The 24,239-nt window shown below is 42.8% G+C and overlaps 1 protein-coding gene across 4 annotated transcripts in view; it reads left to right on the forward strand.

The window, feature by feature from the left end:
- The window catches only part of bnc2 (basonuclin 2), a 159,270-nt gene that overhangs the window by 115,018 nt on the left and 20,013 nt on the right, over positions 1 to 24,239 (forward strand). For all 4 annotated transcript variants that reach the window (XM_038713222.1, XM_038713223.1, XM_038713220.1 and 1 more), the window contains one exon: positions 1,251 to 1,486. In XM_038713222.1, the coding sequence (XP_038569150.1) occupies positions 1,251 to 1,486 (236 nt within the window). The remainder of the gene's footprint in view (positions 1 to 1,250; positions 1,487 to 24,239) is intronic.

The following is a 24,239-nucleotide window of genomic DNA, read 5'->3' on the forward strand; positions in this document are numbered from 1 at the left end:
GGACCCCATTGACTATTTTTTAATCTCTCCCTCTGAACTGTCAGGCACCCATCTCTCCTCTCCCCCACTTTTCATTTCATGTCGGCATTGGCAGGGACTCTGACACGTAGTTCTTCATATTTTATTATGTTCGTGTCTGGCTGCGCCGTGTTGTCAGGCAAAGCCCTCGTCAGCAGGAAAAAGCCATCCCAGGATCAGAGAGAGACCCAACCAGGTGTCACCCAGACAGGGAGGGGAAGAGGGGAGGGAGAGGGGGAGGGAGAGGGGGAGGGGGGTGGGGGGTGGGGGGTGGGTATGAGGTAAGGGAAGAGAGAGGGAGGAAGAAAGAAAGAGAGAGTCGACCAGGTGTTAAGCAGACAGCCAGAAAGGAGAAAGAGGTGACTGAGGTTGTGACAGAGGGGGCAATAACAAAACCTACCTTATGCTCACAATTAAGCTTTACAGGCAACATACATGGTAGTCTATACTCCTGCTGAAGATTGTTGCGGCTGTATGCAGCCTAAGAGACACTGCAGATACTACTGTGCTGAGCAAAGTACTCAGAAAAAGAAATAATTTAATCTATGTTGCTATATTATCCTAAAAACATGCTACTGAATGTCAATCCAAGATTATACTGTGAAAGAAAGTGCTGTTATTATCTATTTTTATCATATATGTGATTTTATGTAAAGCACTTTGAATAGCCTTTGTAGAAATGTGCTATACAAATAAAATTGCCTTGCCTTGCCACAGATTGTCGATTGATATCAATATATATAAATACAGGACATAACACTTGATGAACCTTTGACCTCATTGTGCTCCCAGCCCCCCACTCCTGAAACCAAACCTACATCCTTGACTTCATAGTACGTAAACCATTGGATCACACATCTGATTAAATATAAATAAATTAGATTATGAAGTAATGTGCGGAATGCAAGTCCAGCCACAAACACAAAGAATCAAGATTTGAGACAAAACAGGGTAGATGTAATGCACCTTTGGGTTGAGATGGAGACATAATAAAAAACGGAGATGCAAGGGCAGCATAAACGTGAAAGAGCAAGAGATAAGATTAAATAGAATGAATGGCAGATAATTACATTAATGTCATTGCTTTTATCTGATTGATATGTTATTATCAGCTAGTGCTGACCATGCAGTAGCCTCCAAGGGAAGATTTGAGATGAGAGAGAAACTTGATAGTCATTAACCGTGCTTGTGTGTGCATTTTCTCCCCCCCTGTCACCCGGTCATCCACGCAGCTTTGGACAAGCTCAGCACCCAGCACCTGTACCACCCGACCCAGGTGGAGATCGTTCAGTCCAATGTGGTGTTCGACATCAGCAGCCTGATGCTGTATGGCACCCAGGCCGTACCCGTCAGGCTCAAGATCCTTCTCGACCGCCTCTTTTCCGTGCTGAAGCAGGAAGAGGTGCTGCACATCCTGCATGGCCTGGGCTGGACCCTCCGAGACTACGTCAGGGGCTACATACTGCAGGTCAGTGACCAACAAGCATGCTACAGCACCAAATATCATATGGGTTTAGTGTAAATGTCAAGACCGAGTATGAGCGGTCCTTACTCTCTGCTTACACACAAATGCATCCCTGCACATGCTTTTGTATTTACCTGCAATTTTAGGTGATTTTGGAAAAGTGGAGATAATGTCCACAGTGATCACTACCATTACTTTCTCACCAAGTGTATCTACAAATTTCTCCGGCATTGCAGTTATTTTGAGAGGTATTGATCAAAAGCAGAATAGTGACAATCTAGGCCACTTCAGTCCCATTGCCCATCCATTTTCTTCACATTTTCCCCGCTGTTACTTCTACTTCACTCTGCCCCCTTTTCCTGCCCTGTCAACACTGTGCCCCTCTGCTGGAATAAGGAAAAGAATTTTAAAAAAAAGGCTGAGAAAAATGTCACGCCAGCAAACTATAAAACCACTGCAGTGCGTTTCCTCTCTCCATCCATCCTTCGCTCCACCACCCCCTCCCATATAATTGCAGTCAGACACATTTCTCAATCAAAGGTACAGAGGTTTTGGTGTTGAAACCCAAACCAAAGTGTTCCTGAATGAATTAGTTAAGAGCAAGTGAACATGTGCATGTGGTTAGCTGCGTATTGTGTGGGTATATGTGTCTGTGTATGTGTGTGTGTGTTGTGTGCACATGTGCTTATCTGTATGCGTATATGGTTTAGTGTTCCAAGAGTGTAAGTGGAACAGCATGGTGAGGAGAGGGTGGTTTGTATGTTGAAACAGCTTCTGTGAGTAAAGCGCTCACAGATCCAGTCCCTTTCTCTTAAAGTCTTAAAGAACATGCAAACACACACACACACACACACACACACACAATAAAGTTGTATGGAGCAACAGTTAGATTAAAAATTAACAATTACAATTTAAAATTAAGATTTTGGAGACAGAACAAAAATATTTGTTAGACATGTATATCTTCACATCTGGGAAATTAAAGAAATATAATTATTATTATATATTCTTAAATTGAAGACATTTTATTAGTTTTTCTAATTATAAAATAAATATTATTTTAAATGCCAAAACATTTGTGTAGTATTTTTCTGTTTAATTGATTAATGGTTTAGTCTATTAAATGTCAAATAAAAAAAGGCCAGTAATAGCTCTTCAAAAGTCTTGTTTTTGAGCCCCAAACCCCGAAATTATTCAATTCAAAATAATATAAAGCACAGAACAGCCTAAAATCTGCAGAGGATATTTACCATATTTGCTTGATTAAACAAGTGAAATCAAATATCAAAACTATTACTGGTTAATTACATTTTTGGACTAAGTGATTAATTGACTGTTCCAGCTCTAAAAAAACATTCTCATCATTTGATGTTAATATTTTCCCAGAGAAACCTAACTAGAGGCTATGGTGGGAGAAAGCCTTGTTTTCAGTAACCCTTGGAGCGCTGTGGCTTACATAGTCGTAGCTTCTGTGTTTATATCAGCTGGTTCTAATAGTCAGCTGGTGGGAGCACCGTTGCTCAACTGCTCAGCCTCATGTCACGCTACTGGCTAAATCCTCTAGATCTCTTCAGAAGGGCTTCAAAGAGGCCGTGGCCGCGGAGAAGCAGCCAGTCACTTAAGGACAGTAAGCAGTCATTGTACGGCCCTATTAGCTTGTAAGTAGCTATGAAATTCAATCATCTTCTCCGAGCCTTCGGGCAATGCTTTGTGTCAGGAGTGTGTTCTCCACCACTATGCCGCGTTAAATGAGAGATAAAAAGAGGAGAACAGTATTGCAGATGATAGGTAATAAGTTGTCTTTTTGATATTGATGTCAGGGGACATTATTTGATGATAAATTACTTTACTGTGATCCTAGTAGGCAGGCTTTCAAACGCTTGCTTGTACTGATTTAGGATTTGAATAAAAGTGTTAAGGCCACAGGAGTAATCATGTTAATTTAATTTTTAATGAGATATGCTATAAGTCACTATAATTACCCAGCAAATACATCCACTATTTCTGAATTATGTTCTAATGAAGCCTCTCTTTGGTAAGAGTATGACATGAACTTAAAAACATATGGCTCTCTTTGTTTGTCTCCCCTATATTATTTATAGTATATACTTATTATTTTTTCTCTGTAAGTATGACACAATGTGTCACAATAACATGGAATAGTTTAGATTGAGAAAAAAAATCATTGAGTGTATGTTTGGTGCATTGTGTTTGCTGAATGTCAGTGTGTATGGGTGTCAGTGATGCGCCAGAGAACTCAGGACACTGAGCTGACAGTATACCTGCAGCTCCTCTGATGCCTGACCACTCAATGTATGCAGTGCAGGAGGAAGGGGGAAAAAACACAAGCTTCTATTCGACCAAACAAATAGAGAAAAACCGTGAAAACACAGACGCAGCTTGGCATCAGTATTCTGCCTACTCTTGTCAGACCATCACATTCCCTCTCTATTTGTGATCCTCATTTAAAGGAGGCTATATAGCTAGTAGGCCTACAGAGCAGTCGTGTTAGAAACAGTAGGCTTTCATTGATTGATATCATGTATTACACCCCCTTCATGACACATTGCTATTGTTAGCGTTGTCATTTAGTGATGTGAATGCCGGTGGCACGCACTGACCTGCGTCCCATCTGAGTCACCTTTAACTATCCGCAGTCTACTTCTTATCATCATTTATGTCCCTCAAGTCCAAATCACACAGCTCACTCAGCTGCACACAAACCAACTTTGTCTTCAGTTGTGTTCACGTTGATTTTAGACCTGTGAGGAGTGTGTTTATGTCTGTAAGTGCCTTTGTTTATGGATGCCACGGTTATGTGCATCTGGTTCAGTTCTCTCCCAGAGAGGATATTTAGCATACCACCTGCTCTTTTTCAGCACACGCAGCAGGGGTAAGCCAACGCTTTCATGCCTTACGTGTACATTGATGTACAAGAATAGCCAGGAATAGTCGCTCATGTTTTGTTCATTCACATCAGAAGCATCATTCTTGTCTCATCACCACCCTGCTTAATTAAGGATATCATCATTATCACCATTGTAGTCTAGTTTAGACTACACTGCAGAACGTAATACTACAAATATGTCACCATAGCTTTTTAGTTCTTAATTACAGAAGGAATTCATTTGTATCAACACCCAAGATAAACTTTGCCCTCCACCATCCTCTCTGCCATTCACTGCATAACAAAATTAATTCATCATAAAGGTGTGACTAAATGCTAAATGCATGCACTCTACAATATACCTTCATAATAGGCCCCTTAAACTGAAGAAATTAATCAATATTATTAAAAGCTCAGTGGCTTATCTTTTGATTTGTAAAGGAATTATACATGACATCAATAACCATTAAAATGAATGATTGTCTTTCTCTCCCTCTCGTTTCATCCTTCTTTAAACCGTTTGTAGTCTGACCTTCAGTTCACAGCTTCCTTATAGCATTAACACACTTACACACTAACCAATCTGGCATTTCCACAGGTTTATGTGTTAACGCGACCATGCATCCGCACAATACCATAATGGGTTGATGTGTTTATATTCTGTAAATAAAAAGTAGATTCTGCTGAAGATCAAACAGCCAACTTTACTTTGTAAAAAATATGCATTTGTTGGTTGGATCACTTTTGTTAGTCGAAGGGCGAATTTGTGCTCTTTTTGCTTGATCAGTTAATCACAGCTCTCCATTATGTTAACCAATTTCTTATACCGGTATGTATGAAATTGTTATCAGTATCATTTTGTAAGACCTTGAAGAAACTGCATACACACACTACACATTAACATATACTTATTAATTAAATTATATTTAATCTGTGTATATAGAGTACCAGCAGCAGGAAGTAGCATTTGGCCATTGACCTCTTCACCTTATCATTTTTTATGTAACCAGTACATAATGCCTTGCTTTAAGGCTTAAGACAATTAATTTTTCACATTATCTACAGGTTTCAAGTGAGCTGTGTGAGTCCAAAAGATCAGAGAAATACAAAGTATGTAATCTAAAAACTTGAAAATCACCTAAATTAAAGCTACACGTTTTCCACCTGATAGTGACAAATTAAAGTTATGTGTTTATCTCTGTGGAAGATTTTTTTCCCCTACCCATTAGACCGCTTTATTTCTCTGCTATCCCCTATCCCCCCTGACTTCAAGTTCAATCCAAGGCATTATGTGAACAACACAGACACATTTATTCGGTGCCAGAATTCCTTTGCCCTTCACTTTGGCAGGACTTTTACCTTCTCTACTCCTCGGCCCTTCATCCATTTCTCCCTCCCTCCTCCTACTCATCCCTCTCTCCACTCCCATGGTTGTTTCCAGACAGACCCACGGCCAATGTGCACCAGATGCCCCCCCAACTCCACCCCATCCCGCAGCCTGTCACTGCTCACTCCTCTGTTCGATACAGACAGATGGAATTGCTATCAGTACTGGCTTCTCTCTCCCTGTCTCAGCCTCTGTCTCCCACACTCCACGCTGTCTATTTTGTCTTCCTTTTTGTTATCCCTTACCAAGTGAAAAATAAGTAGAGAGAAAGAATGAGTGGAAAGAGAAAGCGCGCGCACGCACAAGACAGAGATATACAGCCTTTGCAGCCAACATATGGGCTGAAGCCCAGGGTTTTCCTGAGCGACATTCTCAGTAATGTTCTGTCCTTGTAGAACATTGGGCTGCCTCCACTTTTATGAGATGTGGTTTTCCTGACTCCACACAGCTTCCAGGAGACCCAGATGGAACCGCTAACAACCCCCACCACCGCCACGCAACCACACACACACACACACACACACACACACACACACACTCTGTACACACACAAACAGTCTTAACCCTAATTGCACACACACTCGGAGGAATGCTTATTCAAACTATCAGGCGCACACACAGCCACAAAATCGCACTCGTCTACCCAAATGGCTTTCCAACACAACGTTTCAGTGGCAGACGCCTGGGCATGAGCGTGTGTTTAAAGTTATTAATGCAGCAAAATAATCTCCTTAAATATCTGGTTATTTGCTAAATATATTGTTTCTCTAATGAGCATGAACAGGTCGTTATTTTTTTTTTCTTTTTTGGAGGGCCGCAGGAGGGCTGTGCTCTTATTTAAAAAAACTGTGACTGTAATGTTGTACATGTGTACTTACACATGTGGAATATGAGATGTAATTACATGGATTAGGGTGCAACAGCGTTTGTGTAAGACAGGAAACCATTTCCAGTTGCAGGTGGGTCCTGAGGCCTTAGTGAAGGTACCACTCGGCTTCTCTATAGTGGTTTAGAAAGGTATTTATTGAGTTAGAGTCACATTTCAAAATGTCTTTCTTTTTTTGCCTTACCTCCCCCTCTCTGCACTCCCCCTCTCATTTTTCTGTCTCTCACTCTGTCAACTGTGAAGGGCACCATATCTCTTGATCCTCGCCTGAGAAACTTCCATTTTAGGTAGTCAGGCTCCGTGCAACAACATTTTTTGGACACAATCCCCTTCTCCAATCTCCTCCATACGGCACACTTGTAACCTCTATTTTCCTCCTGTCCTCCTCTCCTCCTCTCCACCCTCCATCACCTCCAAGTGCCTCCCCTTCTCTCTGAACCTGTTTTCTGTTATCACTACTTAATGCCTCACCCTGGGAGATGGACGGGGGAGAGAGCATTCTCCTAAGGTGGAAATTCTTGCGTTCATATGGTTATGATTTGGTGGGGAGGTCAGGCTCGATTTTTGCTGGAAGGCTTACGGTTGGCTCTGTGCTGGCCGCGCTGCGCTCCAAGCACTTCAAAGAGGGCCGGTGTACTGAATCAAGGTGATTCTTAACCCCCCGTGCACACACACACACACACACACACACACACACTTGTCCTGCTTAGAGCTCTTAAGGGTGTCTTGTCCCTTCTTATTCTCAATCGCTCACTTCTAAGTAAGACAGAGATAAAAGGATGTGATTTCAGATTAGAGGAACAGTCAGAGAGAGGTGGACGAGGATTATCAGCAAGGCGTTAAAACCTTAATATTTGATAACATAGCAAAAAACACAGCTTTATCAACAAGAAATATTAAATACAGCATGCAATTTAGCATAACAAACAATCTAATGATCATGTAGCGTTTGTAGAAATCTTAAGCATCTTCACTGTCACTTTTTTTTCACAGCTTGCAAAGCTCGTAGCCAGCTCCTTACACAAGTCCTGCCCATGCCAAATCCTCAGTCCCTCACTTTTGAGTCCTGAACCCGAGCCTCAAATGAATTCAAGCTGGAGAAGCAAGGTTATGAGCAGGTTACATTGTATGCAGGAATTTGGGAATAATTCCCCTTATATTGGATTTGGAAGCTAGTCTGAATTTTACCAAAAGATTCATAGACAAGGCCTCACACGCATGTTTAAATTTGAGAAAGAATATAGTGATAAATAATAGTATTTGTCGGTTTGGTTTTAACATACTTACAACACCTTTGGACATGCTATCTGTGTATTTCCGTTTTAAGATGTTTAGATAATATCAGGACTTAAGTGTGTGCCGTAACTGCCAAAGCACCGTTGTGTTTGACTCTCATGCTTTCAAGTCTTTTAATAACGCTGTCCTTTGTGATTATTATTTTTTTTTTTTACACCATCTTAGTTTTTAATGTAATCAGTCCCTTTTTTGTATACTAATGTACTGTCCACGTGTGGTCTTGACTGTCGCTTCCATGTCTCAGAGAATTAAGGATGTTTTCCCAGTGATTGTACTCCCAGTCTTAGCTGTTATGAACTACAGTGTTGTGCTGTATTTTGTTCTTTATCGTTACATTGCTGTTCCAAAGTGAGACCATTGCTGCAGCAGCAACATTCAACACTGTGACCTCCCCTTCTCCTTGTCTCTCAAATACTCAAAAAAACCCCACTTGCTGTGGTTCAACCATTTACTGTCTACCTCATAAATGTTTAGTATCACCTGAGTTTTTAGTAACTGCACACAGACACACACACACAGACACACATAGACACAGTATACAGTGAAAGACAAGTATTATCTTTTCCTGTTAGTATAAACACTTTAGTCTGATATTAAGGGAGTTATTCACTGGCTAAAAACATAATCTGTGACTTGAATATTATTATATGCAGATCAGGCCTCTAGTAGCAGTTCATATACTGCAGGCTAGGATCATGGTCGCTGGATCACAGAACGTGATAAAGAGCCAATACACACGGCAAATGTCTTCTTCAGTAATTAAACCACATTTGGAATCCCTTTAATGCATCCATTACATGCTTGGTGGTCACATGCATATTTCAGAATGTTATTTTAACATAGGATGAGTAACCCCATATCTGGTCAAAATTTAAAGATCATGAATATTCCATGCCAAAACGTGTGGTTGTGAGGTGTGTGTATGCAGTGTAGGGTGATCTAATAAAATCTGATTGGGGAGTTCACATGCTGTGCAGGGCAAACATGGGAAGTGAAAATCATATGTTTAACATACACGGTAAGGTCTAGGGGCTCCCATGGGATACTGGTAGGGGTTTGATCAAACTTCACTCCGCTAGGCTGCACACACACACATACACACAGTATATGAGCGCCACCTTCTTACCCATTTCCCTCTCAAATCCCCATGATAAGGCTGACTTCAAAGCCTTCTAGCCAATCCTACAGCTTTATCAGAGATGCTGGTTTGATTCCCTGGCTGCATCTCTTCCCATGGCCCCCACCACACCACACCCTGACACACGCACACACACACACACACCCTGACACACGCACACACACACACACAACCTTATTCCCATTCAATCTATATGTGAGAAAAGCAGCTATCTCTGTCAACCTCATGGTGTCTCCAAATCTAAGTGAAGAAAACGCGCCATCTGTGCTTTTCTTCTCCCCTCTAAATTCCACTGGCATGTCATAATCAGTATAAAAAGGAATATTCTGCCTGGATTAATGGGGTGCCCTCTTTATCCTCATTCCCTCTGAACACCCCGCTCCTCCCTGCTCCATGTGATATGCATAACAGTGATCAGTGTAACGGGATCTCTGGTTCTCTCACTGCACATTTGCCTTTCTCTTTTTACCCAGTGTCCATGTCCCGGAAGAATTCCCTCTACAGGTCCTCGCTGCTGCCCTGGTACGGTTTCCCATGAGAGGCTCTCATAGTCAGCTGTGCACCCTAATTGAAACTGGAAATCAGCCAGCCTGCTTATCAGGAATTTTTATTTACCTCTGCCAGACTCTGCCTCTTTACTTTTCAAAGACAATTCATGTTATAATTACCTCCTCAAACAGAATCCCTCTCTTTCTGTCGGTATCCCTCGCTCCATATATCCTTTTTCATAAGTTATAATATCCTGTCTCGCCTGCGCTGGAAGGAGGAAATGGCATCTGAATTCTGAAGTGGCTTTTCAGGGGGCGAGGGGGATTTGCTGCTGCAGAGGGAAATTGAATTTTACTTCAAGGTCAGCGACACTAATGATGGTGTGGGGAAGGTGTTGATCTCGTGTAGCACTGGTTTGTCTAGCAGCACCCCACTATATCGATCTGCACAAGTGATTCCAGTCCTGCATTGACTATCAGACTGAATAGTTTGGGAGTGTCGGGGAAATCACTAGTGTAGTATAAGCGGTGATTTGGGACTGCAGTGACACTCAGGGGTCAGTACTTGTAGACAGAAAAATAAACAAATGTTTCACAAAGCTGACAAATGTATGAAGTGTCCCAAAATGAGTAGAAATCTGGAACAGATCATCTTGCAGTACATAAATGTCCCGAACTGCTCCCCCACATTATGACTGATGCTTAATATAGCAGTTAAAATTATATGTACACTCCAAATACCACTTGAGAAGCCAAAATTGTGACACTCACACAGGCTGTACCCTTCACAGGCTCAAAAATACACCCACACATACATACATACACATAGAGAGTGAGAATTTTAACCAGTCACTTTCATGATTCACTGCTGCTTGTATGCAAGATGGTTAGTTATGGGTAGGTGCCCTGCGGTGTGAGTGAATGTGTGTCACTTCCCCCACAAATGGAAACATTTAGACACTGAAGTGTGTCCTGAGGTGAGAGCTGTAGAAGCTCTCACTCATAAAGTAGCGGGGAGGCAGCCTGTGGAGGAAATGAGCTAGGCAGACTGGTGGAGGGAGAGGAGCGTGACACACACCGAAGACCTCACAGACACACACGCACGCTGGTGAGAGACACACACACACACCAGTGACTGCTGTGGTTGTGCTTTGCACCGTGTCTATCACCGTCTCGTTTTTCACCAATGGCTCCAGCTGACTTCCTGTGTCTCTACGTGATATTGTGGTGTCTTTGGCAAAGAGGACACAGCCTGTACTGTACCTCCATGTTGTGTGGTAGTGGTTAAAAGGTTAACTGACCCCACCATGAACCAACACCAGTGCTGAGACACCTGTGGAAGTTCACCACAGAATATAAAATAATGTGCGATGGTTGCTGAAACATAATGCAGCTTCTCAGTTTAGACTTAAGTGAGTCCTTATTTTAATGTCAGCTTCATATAGTCTCTACTGTATATTACTGCAGAACAAGTCAACACCTTACTAGCTTGTTGCAAAGCCCCATCTCTTATGCTCCTACTCACTTTTTTCTCTCTCTCTCCTCTTTCGTTCTCCCCTTTCTCCCCGGCGTGTTGTGCATGAGTGCCTTTATTAAGCAGGATGACCTGTCATGCAGGTGCGAGGAGAAGGCGATGACTGCCCCCGACCTCCCCACATCCTCATTCTCTCCCTCTCTGTCTCAAGAAAGAGACTGCCTCTCCTCTACCAATTGGTCTGGCTTCACTTCACCTCAGACAGGAGAGGAGAGGTGGACAGAGGGGTTGAGGAGAGGAGGAGGTGAAGAGGGGGGGAAGCGGAGAGTGTGAAAGCAAAGCCGCGCTCCTCTCCTAGAAGGCCCCAAGAAACTTCAGTCAGTTGACTTCCGTCATAGGTCAGCCTGTTTTTAACGGTGATTAGTATTAGCATGGCTTGCAAGCTTAAAGACATTTTTTGTTTGTTTGTTTGTTTTTTATCCCCAGCCATGCCAATAAACAATCAGTGCATTAAGTGGCGAGCAAATGGAATCAATTCATCCAGTTTTGCGCAGATGAGTGCAGAAAACGAGGCGTGAAGCAGCCGCTCTCTGTGTTTGGAGTGGCTAATTAGGAGCCCATTATAGGGCATCTCAGCATGGGGCTCCCCTGATTGTTTATTAGAATTTCACAAAGGTGAAGGAGAGCTAGGGAGAGAGAGAACAAAAAGGGGACTAATAGTAGTAATAAATGGATAATAAATGGATACCTTACAGAGACACACACACACGCACCCTTGGCGAATGCCAGCCCCTGGGCCTCCTACAAAAAGGGCTCTTGTAAAAGTGAGGGGAAAAAAGAAAAACCTCCACCAGCACTGTGCATATGCTTGGCTCGGTCCTCTTAAAGACTGTCTTATTAAATGGGTAAGTGGCTGACTGCTGGGACCACCAAGTGAGCCGTGCTGTCACTGGCACACTGCTCTCTGTGGGCTGGAATGCTGCAGGCGTAGACAGGATATGATATAGGGTCACCAGAAATGATGGTTTAACACTCTATTATACATCAGTTCCCAGCACTCACTGCTCGGTCTGCAAGTGGCATATCTAAGACTTTTCTAGTCCTGGATTTTGTTGCAGAAGAGGCAAAGACAACAGGGCATTCTGAAGAGGGACGATCAATAGGCTGCTATAGGTGACTGACCTCAGTGAGCAGACACATGCATGCAGGATAACCACACACAAACACACACATCCTGGCGTAGGCACATGCACCAGTAACTACTTGTGGCATTCTCTCCTCCGTGTTGTCTCCACCTAACCTCTGGTTTACACTGTGTGGTGTGTGTGTGTGTGTGTGTGTGTGTGCTCACACACAACTCTCTCATCTTCAGGATCTAAGGCTCAGTGCCAACTGGTGCTTTGGTGCCAGGCACTGCCTTATCACCTCCCCAGCATGCACGCACACATACACACACGCACACACACACTTGAATTCTTACTCACATGTGCACTTTAAACAACCTTGTTGTAAGAGGTTTGTGCACAGGCACTCGCACACAGTTGTACATGATGATCTACCCTCCACATAAACAAAGATAAGAGCAGGAACGGTCGGCGCAAAGCCCCAAGAGGTACAAAGCTATTACTGGGAGACCACAGTCGCGTGGCTGTGTGCATTTGTGTGTGCAGTCATGTTTGTGTTTGTGTTGTGCCAGTTGCAGAGCTCTTGGAACAGCAGCTCAGAGTTTTGCATGTCACCACCTTTTGCCAATGTTCCAGCACTAACCACCGATAACTGCTTAACAGGAGACTGCCACTAGGTAGAGTGAGGTGTTAAACTGACAATGTCTTTGCCAACAGCCGTCACCACGTAGATACTTAGAAGTGATCTGACGACATAATCACAGCATGTCACTGAACAATGTGCCAAAGGGCCCTGACAATTTGACACTGACCTTGTCAGCTGCAGCATCTCACATTAAGCACCGAATCACACCTTTGTCAAGCAGTGCGGCCTGTTTAGGTATGGGGTGTGCTGTCTCCATCTTGATCCCTGACAAAAATCTAGCCCATTGAGGTGACACATTACAAAGCGTTTTCCCACTTTGCCAAGCTGACAAACCTAATTACCGTGGTAAAATTCCTGGGATCAGTCCTAGATCAAGTCTCCTTAGTACTGTGAGCTGCGCACCCAGTGTCCCACTGGAAAGGAATTCCATTGATTTCCCAGATTCCCAGGGCTGAACACAGAACATGTCTCAAAGCTTTGAAATCACTCACTAAAATTCCCATGATGTTACCTTTAGAGTTATAGAAATTGTAGGGTAGAAAATATATGTTTTGCCTGTTGAGTGAGGTGAAATCTCATTACCTATTTATTACCTTTAAAAACCTTGCTTGTGCTGACATCTGTGACTCAACTTGCCATTTATTAATGTTTTAAGAATTCTACACAAAATCAATCTCTTTTCAATACAGCATGATTTCAAAGCTAAAAATAGGCTGTTTCAGGCGCTTTTCTCTTGCCGAGTGACGGAAGTTTGCCTTTGTGTAGCAGTGGAATGAATTCCTCAGCATTATGACCGCATCAGTTCCTTCAGCTCTTTGAAATAAACGCAGGACAGAGCCTGTTGTTATCAGAGCGTAGGCCCGGCCACCTTCTCCCTTTATGGGCATGTTTCGCTAATCTTGCTACTGGCCTCTGCTTGTTAAGTCGAAACAGGTGTTGCACTTAAAACGCAATCCTGTATTAGTGCAAGCACCTCAGCTCATACTCCTCCGAGGCCATGTTTTCTTTGCAGATTCCTTTATTGGCTAGGAGGCCTATACCTTGTTTCATATGAGTTAGAGACTTGAAGATGAGAGTCATTAAAGCTATTTTGATATGGGTATAATTTTAAGATGGACTTGCTCAGGGGTCAGATATAGTTGTTACAAGCCCTACCGATGCTTCACGAAGCAAGAATTCATGTGCTGGCACTAAACCAGTCAAGACACAAGTCATGTCCATTGTGAGTCACAACTCATCATTTCTGTTTTTGCCATCCATTGTGTGTGTGTGCGTTAGCAGGTAGGTGAGTTTTATTGTCTGCCTTAAAATAAAAGCGATATAAAGTAAAAATCAATCTGGCACAATACCCAGCAAAGGTCTCTGCTTTGGTCCCCTCAGCCACCCTCCTCTCTGCCTTTTTCTTCCATTTTCATGTCTAAGGATAGAGAGATTAAAGGGAGGCCATGTCTCAACCCTAAAGAACTGCCATCACTCAAAGATGAGCAGTGCCAAGCTCCTCTCTCTCCCCTGCTCTCTGTCTCTCTATCTGTTGGATACACAACATCCCCTGGTGCTCTTTGGCCCTTCTCTTCATCCTCAACCCACTCACACACACACATCACACCCATGATTTACTGTCATACACTCCTGTGTGTGTGCTTGTACGCACGTGTGTGAGTTAATGTGTGTGCACATATGGGCTCTGTGTGTGCATTGCAGCGGCCACATCAAATACAGTAAAGAGGCACTCCTCTGAGACATTACCCCATCCATTCTCGTTCCCCCATAGTGATTCCAATACAGAAAAAAAAAAACTTTTTCAAACATTTCAAAACCTGAAAAAATTAATAAATAAAAGTAAAGGCAGTCTACATCTGGCACAATGTCTGTACTTAAGGTTTCCAAGTATGTGTCTGGGGAGGAGATCTGGTGGGACGGAGCCCGAGTCGGCTTGGAAGCAGTAGAAACGGATGTCACACTGGAAATTTATACGGTGCGGTTCAGGGAGCAACGGCTGTAAATTGACAAGTGATGCTTGTGAGCAGCGTTACCCGTCTGTTTCCCTTTCTCTCATCTTCTATCTTTTTCCGCTCATCTTTTCTTCCCTTAGCGTAGCTGTTACTTCTTACATCTGTGCTCGCCCCGAGCGTTATTGTTAACGGGTGAGAGATACAAAAACAAGCCAGAAGACTAAAAGGGGAAAAGGTAGCTGCGCGAAGACGTGGGAGAAAATTACTTGTGTTCCCCTTTGTACCATGAAATAGTGACAGACAAAAAATGTACATCTGAAACCAATATCTTTAATCTTTAAGCATGTTTTGCTTGGATGACTGAGACCCCTAAGTCTTGTTTTGGCAGTGATTAGAGAGTGTGAAATGATGTGGTACTGTAATACAACAATAATATAAATACAGCATCACCAGAAAAACTTGACGTCTGGAAAAAGTGCTTTAAAAAAAAAAAAATGTATGCCCTTTTACCAACATTAACTATAATGTCTGTCATTTCTTCCTGGAAAAATGTTTAATATGGCCTAGGTTTTTAGGCCATAGTATAGTGTTAAGGCTGTGTGTGTGTGTGTGTGTGTGTGTGTGTGTGTGTGTGTGTGTGAGAATCTGTGAGCCTGTGTGCACACCAGCATGTGTGTATCTGTGCTGTAGTTTGATCAGGTCATTCTACTGTATAAATGTCTCTAATGGTAGCACTCTTTTTAATAATGCAGGATCTCTCTGTCCCTCCTCCCCATCACATCATGTTTCTAGTGACAGCCACATGAGTCACCATTCCCGTTCCACTCCACGGTAGGTCACTTAGTCAGAGAGAGACAGAGAGAGAGGTAACATCATGGGAAAGGTATGCCTTTAACTTGATGATATGCTTTATAATTAGGAAAAAAGCAGATCAGATATCATTTCTTTAATAAACACACCATAACACTGCAATGTCCCCATCTTTGTTGCATCTCGTACCGCTCTTTCTCTCCCCATATTTCCTGTCTTTGTCTTTTAACATTCCCAAAAAAATACATATATATTATTTTTTATAACTCTGAACAGCACACAATACGACACTATCTAATACTATGGCCGTCAGTGTAGAGCATGTGTGGCCGGAGTTTGAGGACCACAGAACTGAAGTCAGCCAAATATGCACAATCTGACAAAGAAATTACAGATCCAGTGGGCATTTATAATAATTTAAAATCCTTTTAGTTTTTCGATACCAACATCAAAATCATGACCCTCTAATGTGAATCCTTCTGAGAGGATGATTTGTCTTGGTGATACTGCCTCGCTGTACGACTCAGCGCTCGCACTGCCTGGGCAATGTTCAGCAATGACATCTGGTAGACTGCGCTTTTTTCCCCCACTAGCACTGCCGCACGCCAATTGAGAAAAGACAGATGCCAAGACCACTGTGGCAGCTCTGTCTCTCTCCCTCTCTCACTTCTTTTTTCTCCCAGTGTACCAATTCTCTCTGATATGGGAAACATGCTGTCACATCTGGGCCTTGCAGAGAGAAAGAGACGTGAAGGGAGAGATAATACGAGACAAAGATCGGTAGAAGGATCATCAGGGCGCAGTGAGGGGGAACTCTCACACAGCCGCTGTCGTGCACACACACACACACACACACACACACACACACACACACACACACGTGTGATATGACACAGGCCCAAACATCAATGTGGGTGCCGTGAGGATGATGCCCCTTCAGGGTGACAGCGTGATAAGAAGGGTGTATTATACTGTAGCACCAGTGCAGCAGGGTTGTGCGTTACTTACTGCACCCCTACCTCTTCTCTTCCGCTCTCCCTGTCTCATTAACCTCAGCTCTGATTGCCCCCAGGACTCCCTTGTGCTAATTAGAGGGGGGAAATATGTCAGCGATGTATGCACCCCTGTCCAAACACACACACACACACAAGTTTGCGCAGCTGACAGGAAGGCTTCTGTGACTGTAGGTGTGAGAATGAAAGGCTCGTCTGCTATTGTGTTTCATCTATGTTCTGAATGTGTTGGCAACTGCAGGGTTAACCCCAGCAGGTGACAGTTAACAGCACTGTTGATTCCTTTTACACAGACAGCCTTCATCTCCGTGGCTTGATTTAGCACGGCTAAATTAAGAAGTGAGCTTTTTGTCTCATGACACAATTAGGGCTGAACAGGATATGAAACTGTGAACTGATCATTTCAGTTCTTTTCCCCCTTTGTCAGTCACATATTATAATTGATATCACTATTACATTATAAACGATTTAATAACAATTCTTGATGAAGAATTCAAATAGGGTCAGTGAATTATAAAAGAAAAAAACAATATAATTAATGTAATTCCCTGATATTTTAATGAGGATTGACCTCTTGTGGTGAGATGCTTAGGAGGGTACAGATTAACTGATTGCCAAGTTGAATCGCTTCACACAAACACAAACACACCCACACACACACACACACGCGCTGACTGTTCCCAGCTCCATGGCGAATTAAAGCCTATTGACAGAGGAGCTGTGCAACCTCTTCCAGCGCAGACATTTCTAACTACGCTTTGACATCTCTATTCAGGAAGCTTTTGTGTTCTGAAAATTGTGAATAAAGAAAGAGCCCATTTTCTTTGTTTTACATGCTGTTAGGGACAAGCATGAACAGACACAAACATGTTGTGGGAGTTGTACAGCAAATAGCCATTTGTACCTGGACGGGACCTGGGGAGAACTGGGGAAGGAAGAAAGAGAGGGACGAAAGAGAGGGGGGTATAAACAGAGGGAGGGAGGGTGGAGAGCAGAAGAGAGAGTATTTAAGAGCACTTGAGTGCCAGCATAGATGTAGTCACTTCTCCCGGTGGACAAAACCAGGCCCCTCTGCAACATGGCATGATTTTTCACTTTAGCAAGCACCACTCAGAACTCCTTCAGTCCCCCTCTCCTTTCTCCTCTTCTCTCAGTCACTGTGTGCTTCAATGATTCCATCATTCCCTTTCATTCACTCTGACAACAAGGGGCACAAGTGCACACGCTCGCACACAAACATGCACACACACAATTTGACCCATTTGCCCCCCTGCCATGGGTAGTAAATAATTCCATTGTGAGGGCCATTAGCGAGTATCTCAAGGGTTAAGAGGGGAAATACACAGGCAGTCAGATGGGCGATTAGACAATAAGAAGATGAAATGTCTACTATTGTTTTGTTGCTTATTGTTTCACAGAGCTCACATTAGACCTTCAGCTAATTCATATGCTTAATGTCCTTTTATTTTCCCTTATTTTTTCTCAAGAGGCCACATACTGTAGAGAGGAAGACATTTACACACACACGCACGGACATATACGCGCACATTATTTGTATTGCTACCACTCTCACATGTGGCAGCAGGTTTCTCTGCCAAAATCTAATGATCAACAGACCCCGGTTCCCATCGCTGTTTAGGATTCAACATCCTTTCAGACTAAAGGAAATGTAAGATGCAATTATGCAAAGTATAGAGAGGGCAGAGCCAAAAGTCTTCGCCTGTCCCTCTGCATTCCAACAGCAAAACCAAACTGTTTGTATTAATGTACTGGCCTGTGTGTGTGTGTGTGTGTGTGTGTTTCTGTATGAGTAGGGCCTAAAGCAATGCAGCTTTCCATCTTATTTGAGGACTGCACCTTACATGGCTATACCACAGTCTTGCCAGTGACATAGCCTTTTAAGAATTAGTGTCACCAAGCCAGGAACCTTACTAAGGACACTGACTCTGAACACTGTGATAAACCTCAGTTGTGTGTAGACGTGCGTCAGTACATGACTTGTATGTGTGGTGAGTGTTTGTCTGTATCGCCACATAGGCAGCAGTCAGTCCTGCTACGCATGAACCTGTAGACACATTAACGGATCTTCTGAGCCTTTAGTTCAGCCACTGTCAGAGGGATCCTTGTATTTTTCCACAGGCATGTCAGAGGATTACACAGTCCCTCTGCTGTTTCACCCCCACCCTCGCACCCCCCTACAGTACACACACACACACACACACACACACACACACACACACACACACACACATCAAAGCAGCTCAGCGTAGTGCCCAGCACTGAGCTAGGGGCACACTAGCCTACTCACTCAGCAGGCTGTTGGCACACACTCCACATCTGCCTGCAGGGATTGCCAATGGCAAGCATGGCCTCTGTGTGCCAGTGTGAATGTATGAGTGTTTGTTTATAAGAAAAAACAACAACATATGTTCATTTTGGATGTATGTCTGTCTGAAAAAGTGTTTATAATTACCTATGTGACACAAAATGTTGTAGCACTGGTAAAAAAATTTTTTTAAAGGGCTGCAGTTCCTATTTTTCATAGGTTCCAAATCGCTACCATTTCATTTGAAATATCCAAGATTTGAACTTCTTTTTAGTCAGCCCAAAGTCTAGCACTTGGGAAAAAAATATAAATTTTAATAATACAGAATATCAGCTAGATTCCAAGACTAGGTAACAACAATTTTTTTGAACTACACACAACACTGATACGCTACTTAATTTTTTTTTAATTCTATTTTATTTTAAAACATATTTCTTTCAGAAAGCAGTGCAGACAGGACAATGAATGGAGATGAGATCTTTCCCACCATTCCCAGTTATTAACTATCAATCAAACATGTGTTTACCCAGACATAAGAGGGAAGATCAGACAAACAAGTACATGTAAATGGATATTGGGTAGCAATGTACAAGCATTATAATGCAAAATGAATTATTAAAGCACCTAGGCACATTGGCTTGGGGGAAGATAGGCTGCATGTGAATTATCCCTCAACAATATATAGAGTTTAATGCTAACATGGTTCCTAATTACACCCCCGTTTGACCACACGCTCACCTCTTCTCCCGCCTTTTTGTTTTCTTCTTCTTCTAAGCTCTGCTCCCATCCCACTCTTCCTCTGTCAGGCGCTTTGGCCTACACAGGGCAACTATACTAATACAATACAAATCAATGGGTTCACACATTAACACAGACACACAGCAGACAAGGTAGGGGCTTCAGGACCTTTAACCCAAGCAACTCTAGCGCTCCAAGTTGATCAATAGACAGAAAAATAGCATTAACAGCCCATCGCACTCTTTCCATCTCGTTCATTCTTTACTAATCATTCTTTCAGTGTTGTCTCTCTCACCCCTTCCCTTTTTCTTCTGCGGCAGAGAGGAAAGTTTATTTCCCAGAGCTCCTTAGAAATCCCAGAAGCCTGTATGCCCCCATCTCACCTCCAAGCCACAGCCAGACACCCTGTTAGATGCTATTACTATCGTTAGCTCCCCCCCTCCATCCCAACAAGACTCAGACAGAATCTGGACATTAGCTAATCCATACTTATTGCATCTGGGTTCCTCTCACAGCCTTGTAATTCATATGGAGAGACATATTAGCGCGACATATTAGGCTGGCAACAGGTCTACGAGGTGAGATGCTACACTGACACTAAATTGACTTAACTGGAGCCTCGCGGGACATTGCAGGTTACTGCTGCTGCAAGCTGACGACTAGGGCCCAGTCTGCCTGTATTGAGTTTCTGTGATGGCTGTTTAGCTTGTAGTGCTACACAGGACAGGGAGGGGGAATGGAAGGTGCTCCGGCTCATTGCGATTACTGACAGGAACCCTGCAGACCACAAGGCTATAGGGATCAATAGCATTGCACTGCACAGCACTGCCAGACCCAAACACAGGAAGATTGCATTACACATGGGCTTAAATCAGCATAAGCATATAGTCTTATTAGCACAGCCCAAACACATTCAGTTTGCAAATTCAGGCAAGCATTTCATTTTGTAATACATTATCACAACCACCTTTTTAGACTAATTCTATTCAAACAGTATTGTACTTATCGTGCAAACACAAACATGCGATCTGTCCCCACATCTGATAGACACACACAGGGGTTATGTTTTTGTCTGGTGATCCTGGACCTGTGCCTCCAGGTGGTCTTACATCCCTTCTCTGAACAAACAGAGCAGCGGTTCGCTCCACTTCCCCCATGTCACCGAGGCCAAGCCCAGACATTGTGCGGCCCACTGGCCTGCTGACACGGCCACCCAGCCTGCCAGGGATTTGCCACTGGGTCACAGAGTTGACATTTATTAAAGGAAGTTGCATGGAGAGTTACGGGGAGTTGACAGTCGTCTTGTCACGTCGCCCTCCCAAATTCAGAAACCTGTGCAGTGCACACCCCTCTCTGTTTCCAACAATAAAAGAAACAATGAAGCTGTTAAGCACTGTATGACCCTCCCAGGGCCCACTACAATGAGAATGACAGCTTTCATTTGTCTGCCTAGTGCCACTGGGGTTGGAGTTCCTTGCTGGGAATTACAACGTATGACCCATTTGAAGAAGGGACCTCCTTGCAGGTATAAAATACAGATGTTTGACATGGGACAAATATTTAAATATTTAAAAAAACAAACAATACAAATCACATGCAAACTCAAAAGTCTATATGTTGAAATAACTTTTAAATGGGCAGTATGAATGACTGTGAATGAATATTTGTGAGCCGCAAGGGGGAACGTGGAGTTTAGTGGACCGTGAGGAACAATGAAAATCTCAAAAAGGAGAAGTTGAGTGAAATGGATTGAGTGTGTTGAGGGACCAGATGTGCCGTGGATGGATCAAACATCTGCTGGCTCTGCAAGGCCTCACTGGTCTTGAATGACCCCCATCATCCAACCTTTCTCACCATGCGTCCGATAAACCTTTTGTGCTTCACTATCTACCCCCTTATATACAGTAGGTTAAGAGTTTTTGTAACCAACTATCTTTGAAAATTTGATTTCATTCTAAGCATTTAAAATGAAAGGTACTCATCTGAGTTATTACATGGCGTATGCTCGCAAACATTAAAATTCTACGGTGGAGAGTTGATTTTCTTTTCTGTTATTATTCTCGATTCTGTGTGTCTTGATGGTCTACAGCTTTTCTTGGTGTATAAGTTACAGTACAAAGAGGCAGCACCAGATGGTAATGGTGTTTATTTTTGCAGTAAGTAATCACCATTACGGAACTTATGACAGTAGACAGACCCAGGGACCTGGAACCATACCCCGAGAGACCTGAGCACCACTTCCTGTTGTACCCACATGATCGCAAACACAAACATACATACACTATCACACACACACACACACACACATAGACATGAATGCACACATAAACACGAACATCCTCTGGGCCGCTGGCGATGTGAGCCCCTGGGCCACAGGGATAGATGTGTTCTGGCACATAGGTTGGAGTAGTGTAAATTACACTGCAGCCACACAGGCACCCTCCGCCTCCAAGATGAATGAGCCAACTTACATGCCAGGCAACAATTCCAGTGAGGCACTTTTATAAGCAGGGATACTGCACTGTTCGTAATTTGGGACCATTTCACCTACTCAGTGCACTATTTCACTTTGTTAAAATAACAAATTCTTAAAACTCACACCACTGCACACTGCGTTGTGGAAAAGCCCGGACTTAGGTGTCACTAACAATTTTGTTATTAGTGTTGTTCCCCATAAGACAACCCTAAGAAACAATTAAAGCCCATAAACACAATTTAAAATGTCAAATTCCCTTGCCTAATTATTTAATTACAACTACAGCTAATAAATATACTTGGTACAACTACTTTGGACCTAAATTAATATCATGCAAAAATACTTTTTAAAATTCTTTTCAAATGTGTCCTTGTGCATTAAAGAATTGCAGGTGTTGTTTTGTATGACCCGAATTTTATATGAATGTACCACCAGTCTAAAAATACTGAAATAATACTCAGTTGGTGCTTTCAGATCGTGTATGGACATTTATTTTTATACAGTTTTGGAAATTTGAAATGAAAAGGGACTTGCTAAAACAAATTGACAAATAGGGTAGCTTTGTTGTTGTTGTTTTTTTAAAGTTCTGTAATTCATTTAATTACCTTGATTAAATGAAACATATCATTGCAGCTTAGATTATATTATATGTGTTTCTGTGGTGTCAGAAATGTCAGCACATCTTTTTTATTATACTGTATTAGTAACAGCATGTAACAGAGTAACAAAGGCTGATTTAATACCCAAGATGTTGAATTTGCATGGTAGATAACTCCATCAGGACATACAGCATAAAGATTAGAGCCCTTGTTCAGCAGTCACTCTTGCAATTTCTGACACCAACTTCTAATATAACATTTATATATATCATATAATAACATAACACACTGCCATAATGTATGATTTACACTTACTGAGTCCTGAGCAACACATTGTTGCCAATCTGCCAAATACAGTCTGTATCTGTAGTTAACATGACAGACACAAACTCCTTAGGGGCACCCAGACCCCCTAGCGGCCCTTCTTATGTATGTGAGTCAGGCCGGCAGTGAAATACTGTCGGGGAAAGTAGCGGGGTGGAGGGAAGGTACCAGAGAGAGAGGCTTGAGTTAATGGTCTTGCATCTTCCTGGCAGCATGTCAATAATGGCTCTGATCACATTAAGTAAAGAGTCCATTAGCTTATTCTCTTTCCTCCTGCATGCTCCATAGCAAAAGCACAGGAGAAAGCTGAAAAGCTCCTCTAATGCAGTGTGGCTGTGTGTTGCAGACACTTCTATCTGTTCCCAGCTCGACCAAAACAAAATGACTAGGGAGGTTTACCTACACTACAATCCATTATCCATTCACATCTATTTCCTTTTACACAGTAACTTGAGAATGATATATGGATTATTTTGATTGTGTGGAGATCAATGCGACATTCCAGGTAGGAAAATTTAGGAAAAATGTAACACATTGTAATTAGGGTTGCAACTATTTTAGACTTTATACACAGTAAATTCAGAAATAATAACATATTGGTTTTATGAGCTGGAGCCCTCGTGTAACATTTTAGCAAAAAAAATACACGCTTTATGCTTTTATCAGGTTCCAAGTTTCACTTTTTTTAAGTACAGTTACCTTTGACTGCGATTTGCCTGACAATACAATGTGATAAGGGGCGGGGTATTACACAAAAGAGGAACAGAAATGACTGATCCACCAAGACACAGTGCAAACATGCAACTATGTAGCCAAAGAGCAAATTGTGAGCATATGTTAATGCACCTTCTCTGCACCGGCCTCCTGCCAAAATAGTAATCAAGACAAAGGAGATGTGATATAAGAGGGAAAGAAAAGCAGGTTGTTGGCTCCACCCCCCCACCCCAGACACACACACACACACACACTGGAGAGACAGACCATTTCTCAGCCGCCTCACTGCTCTCCATTGGCCCTGGAGGGGGCACAGCGGCCCCCACATCTGTCTCCCAGGCCCACGAACGACCTGGCTGCTGCATCCAGACCCAGCAGATCACACAAATCATCCTCAATTAATGTGAACCATCAGGCGTTCCCTCGCTGCTTCTATCACTCCACCCCTCTTCTTTGAGGCATCCCCTTGAGCTCAGTG

The sequence above is a fragment of the Micropterus salmoides genome, unplaced genomic scaffold (genome assembly GCF_014851395.1).
Source record: "Micropterus salmoides isolate LMB-PRFRI ecotype aquatic unplaced genomic scaffold, ASM1485139v1 Ms_hic_scaffold_12, whole genome shotgun sequence".
In the NCBI taxonomy this organism is placed as follows: Eukaryota; Metazoa; Chordata; class Actinopteri; order Centrarchiformes; family Centrarchidae; genus Micropterus; species Micropterus salmoides.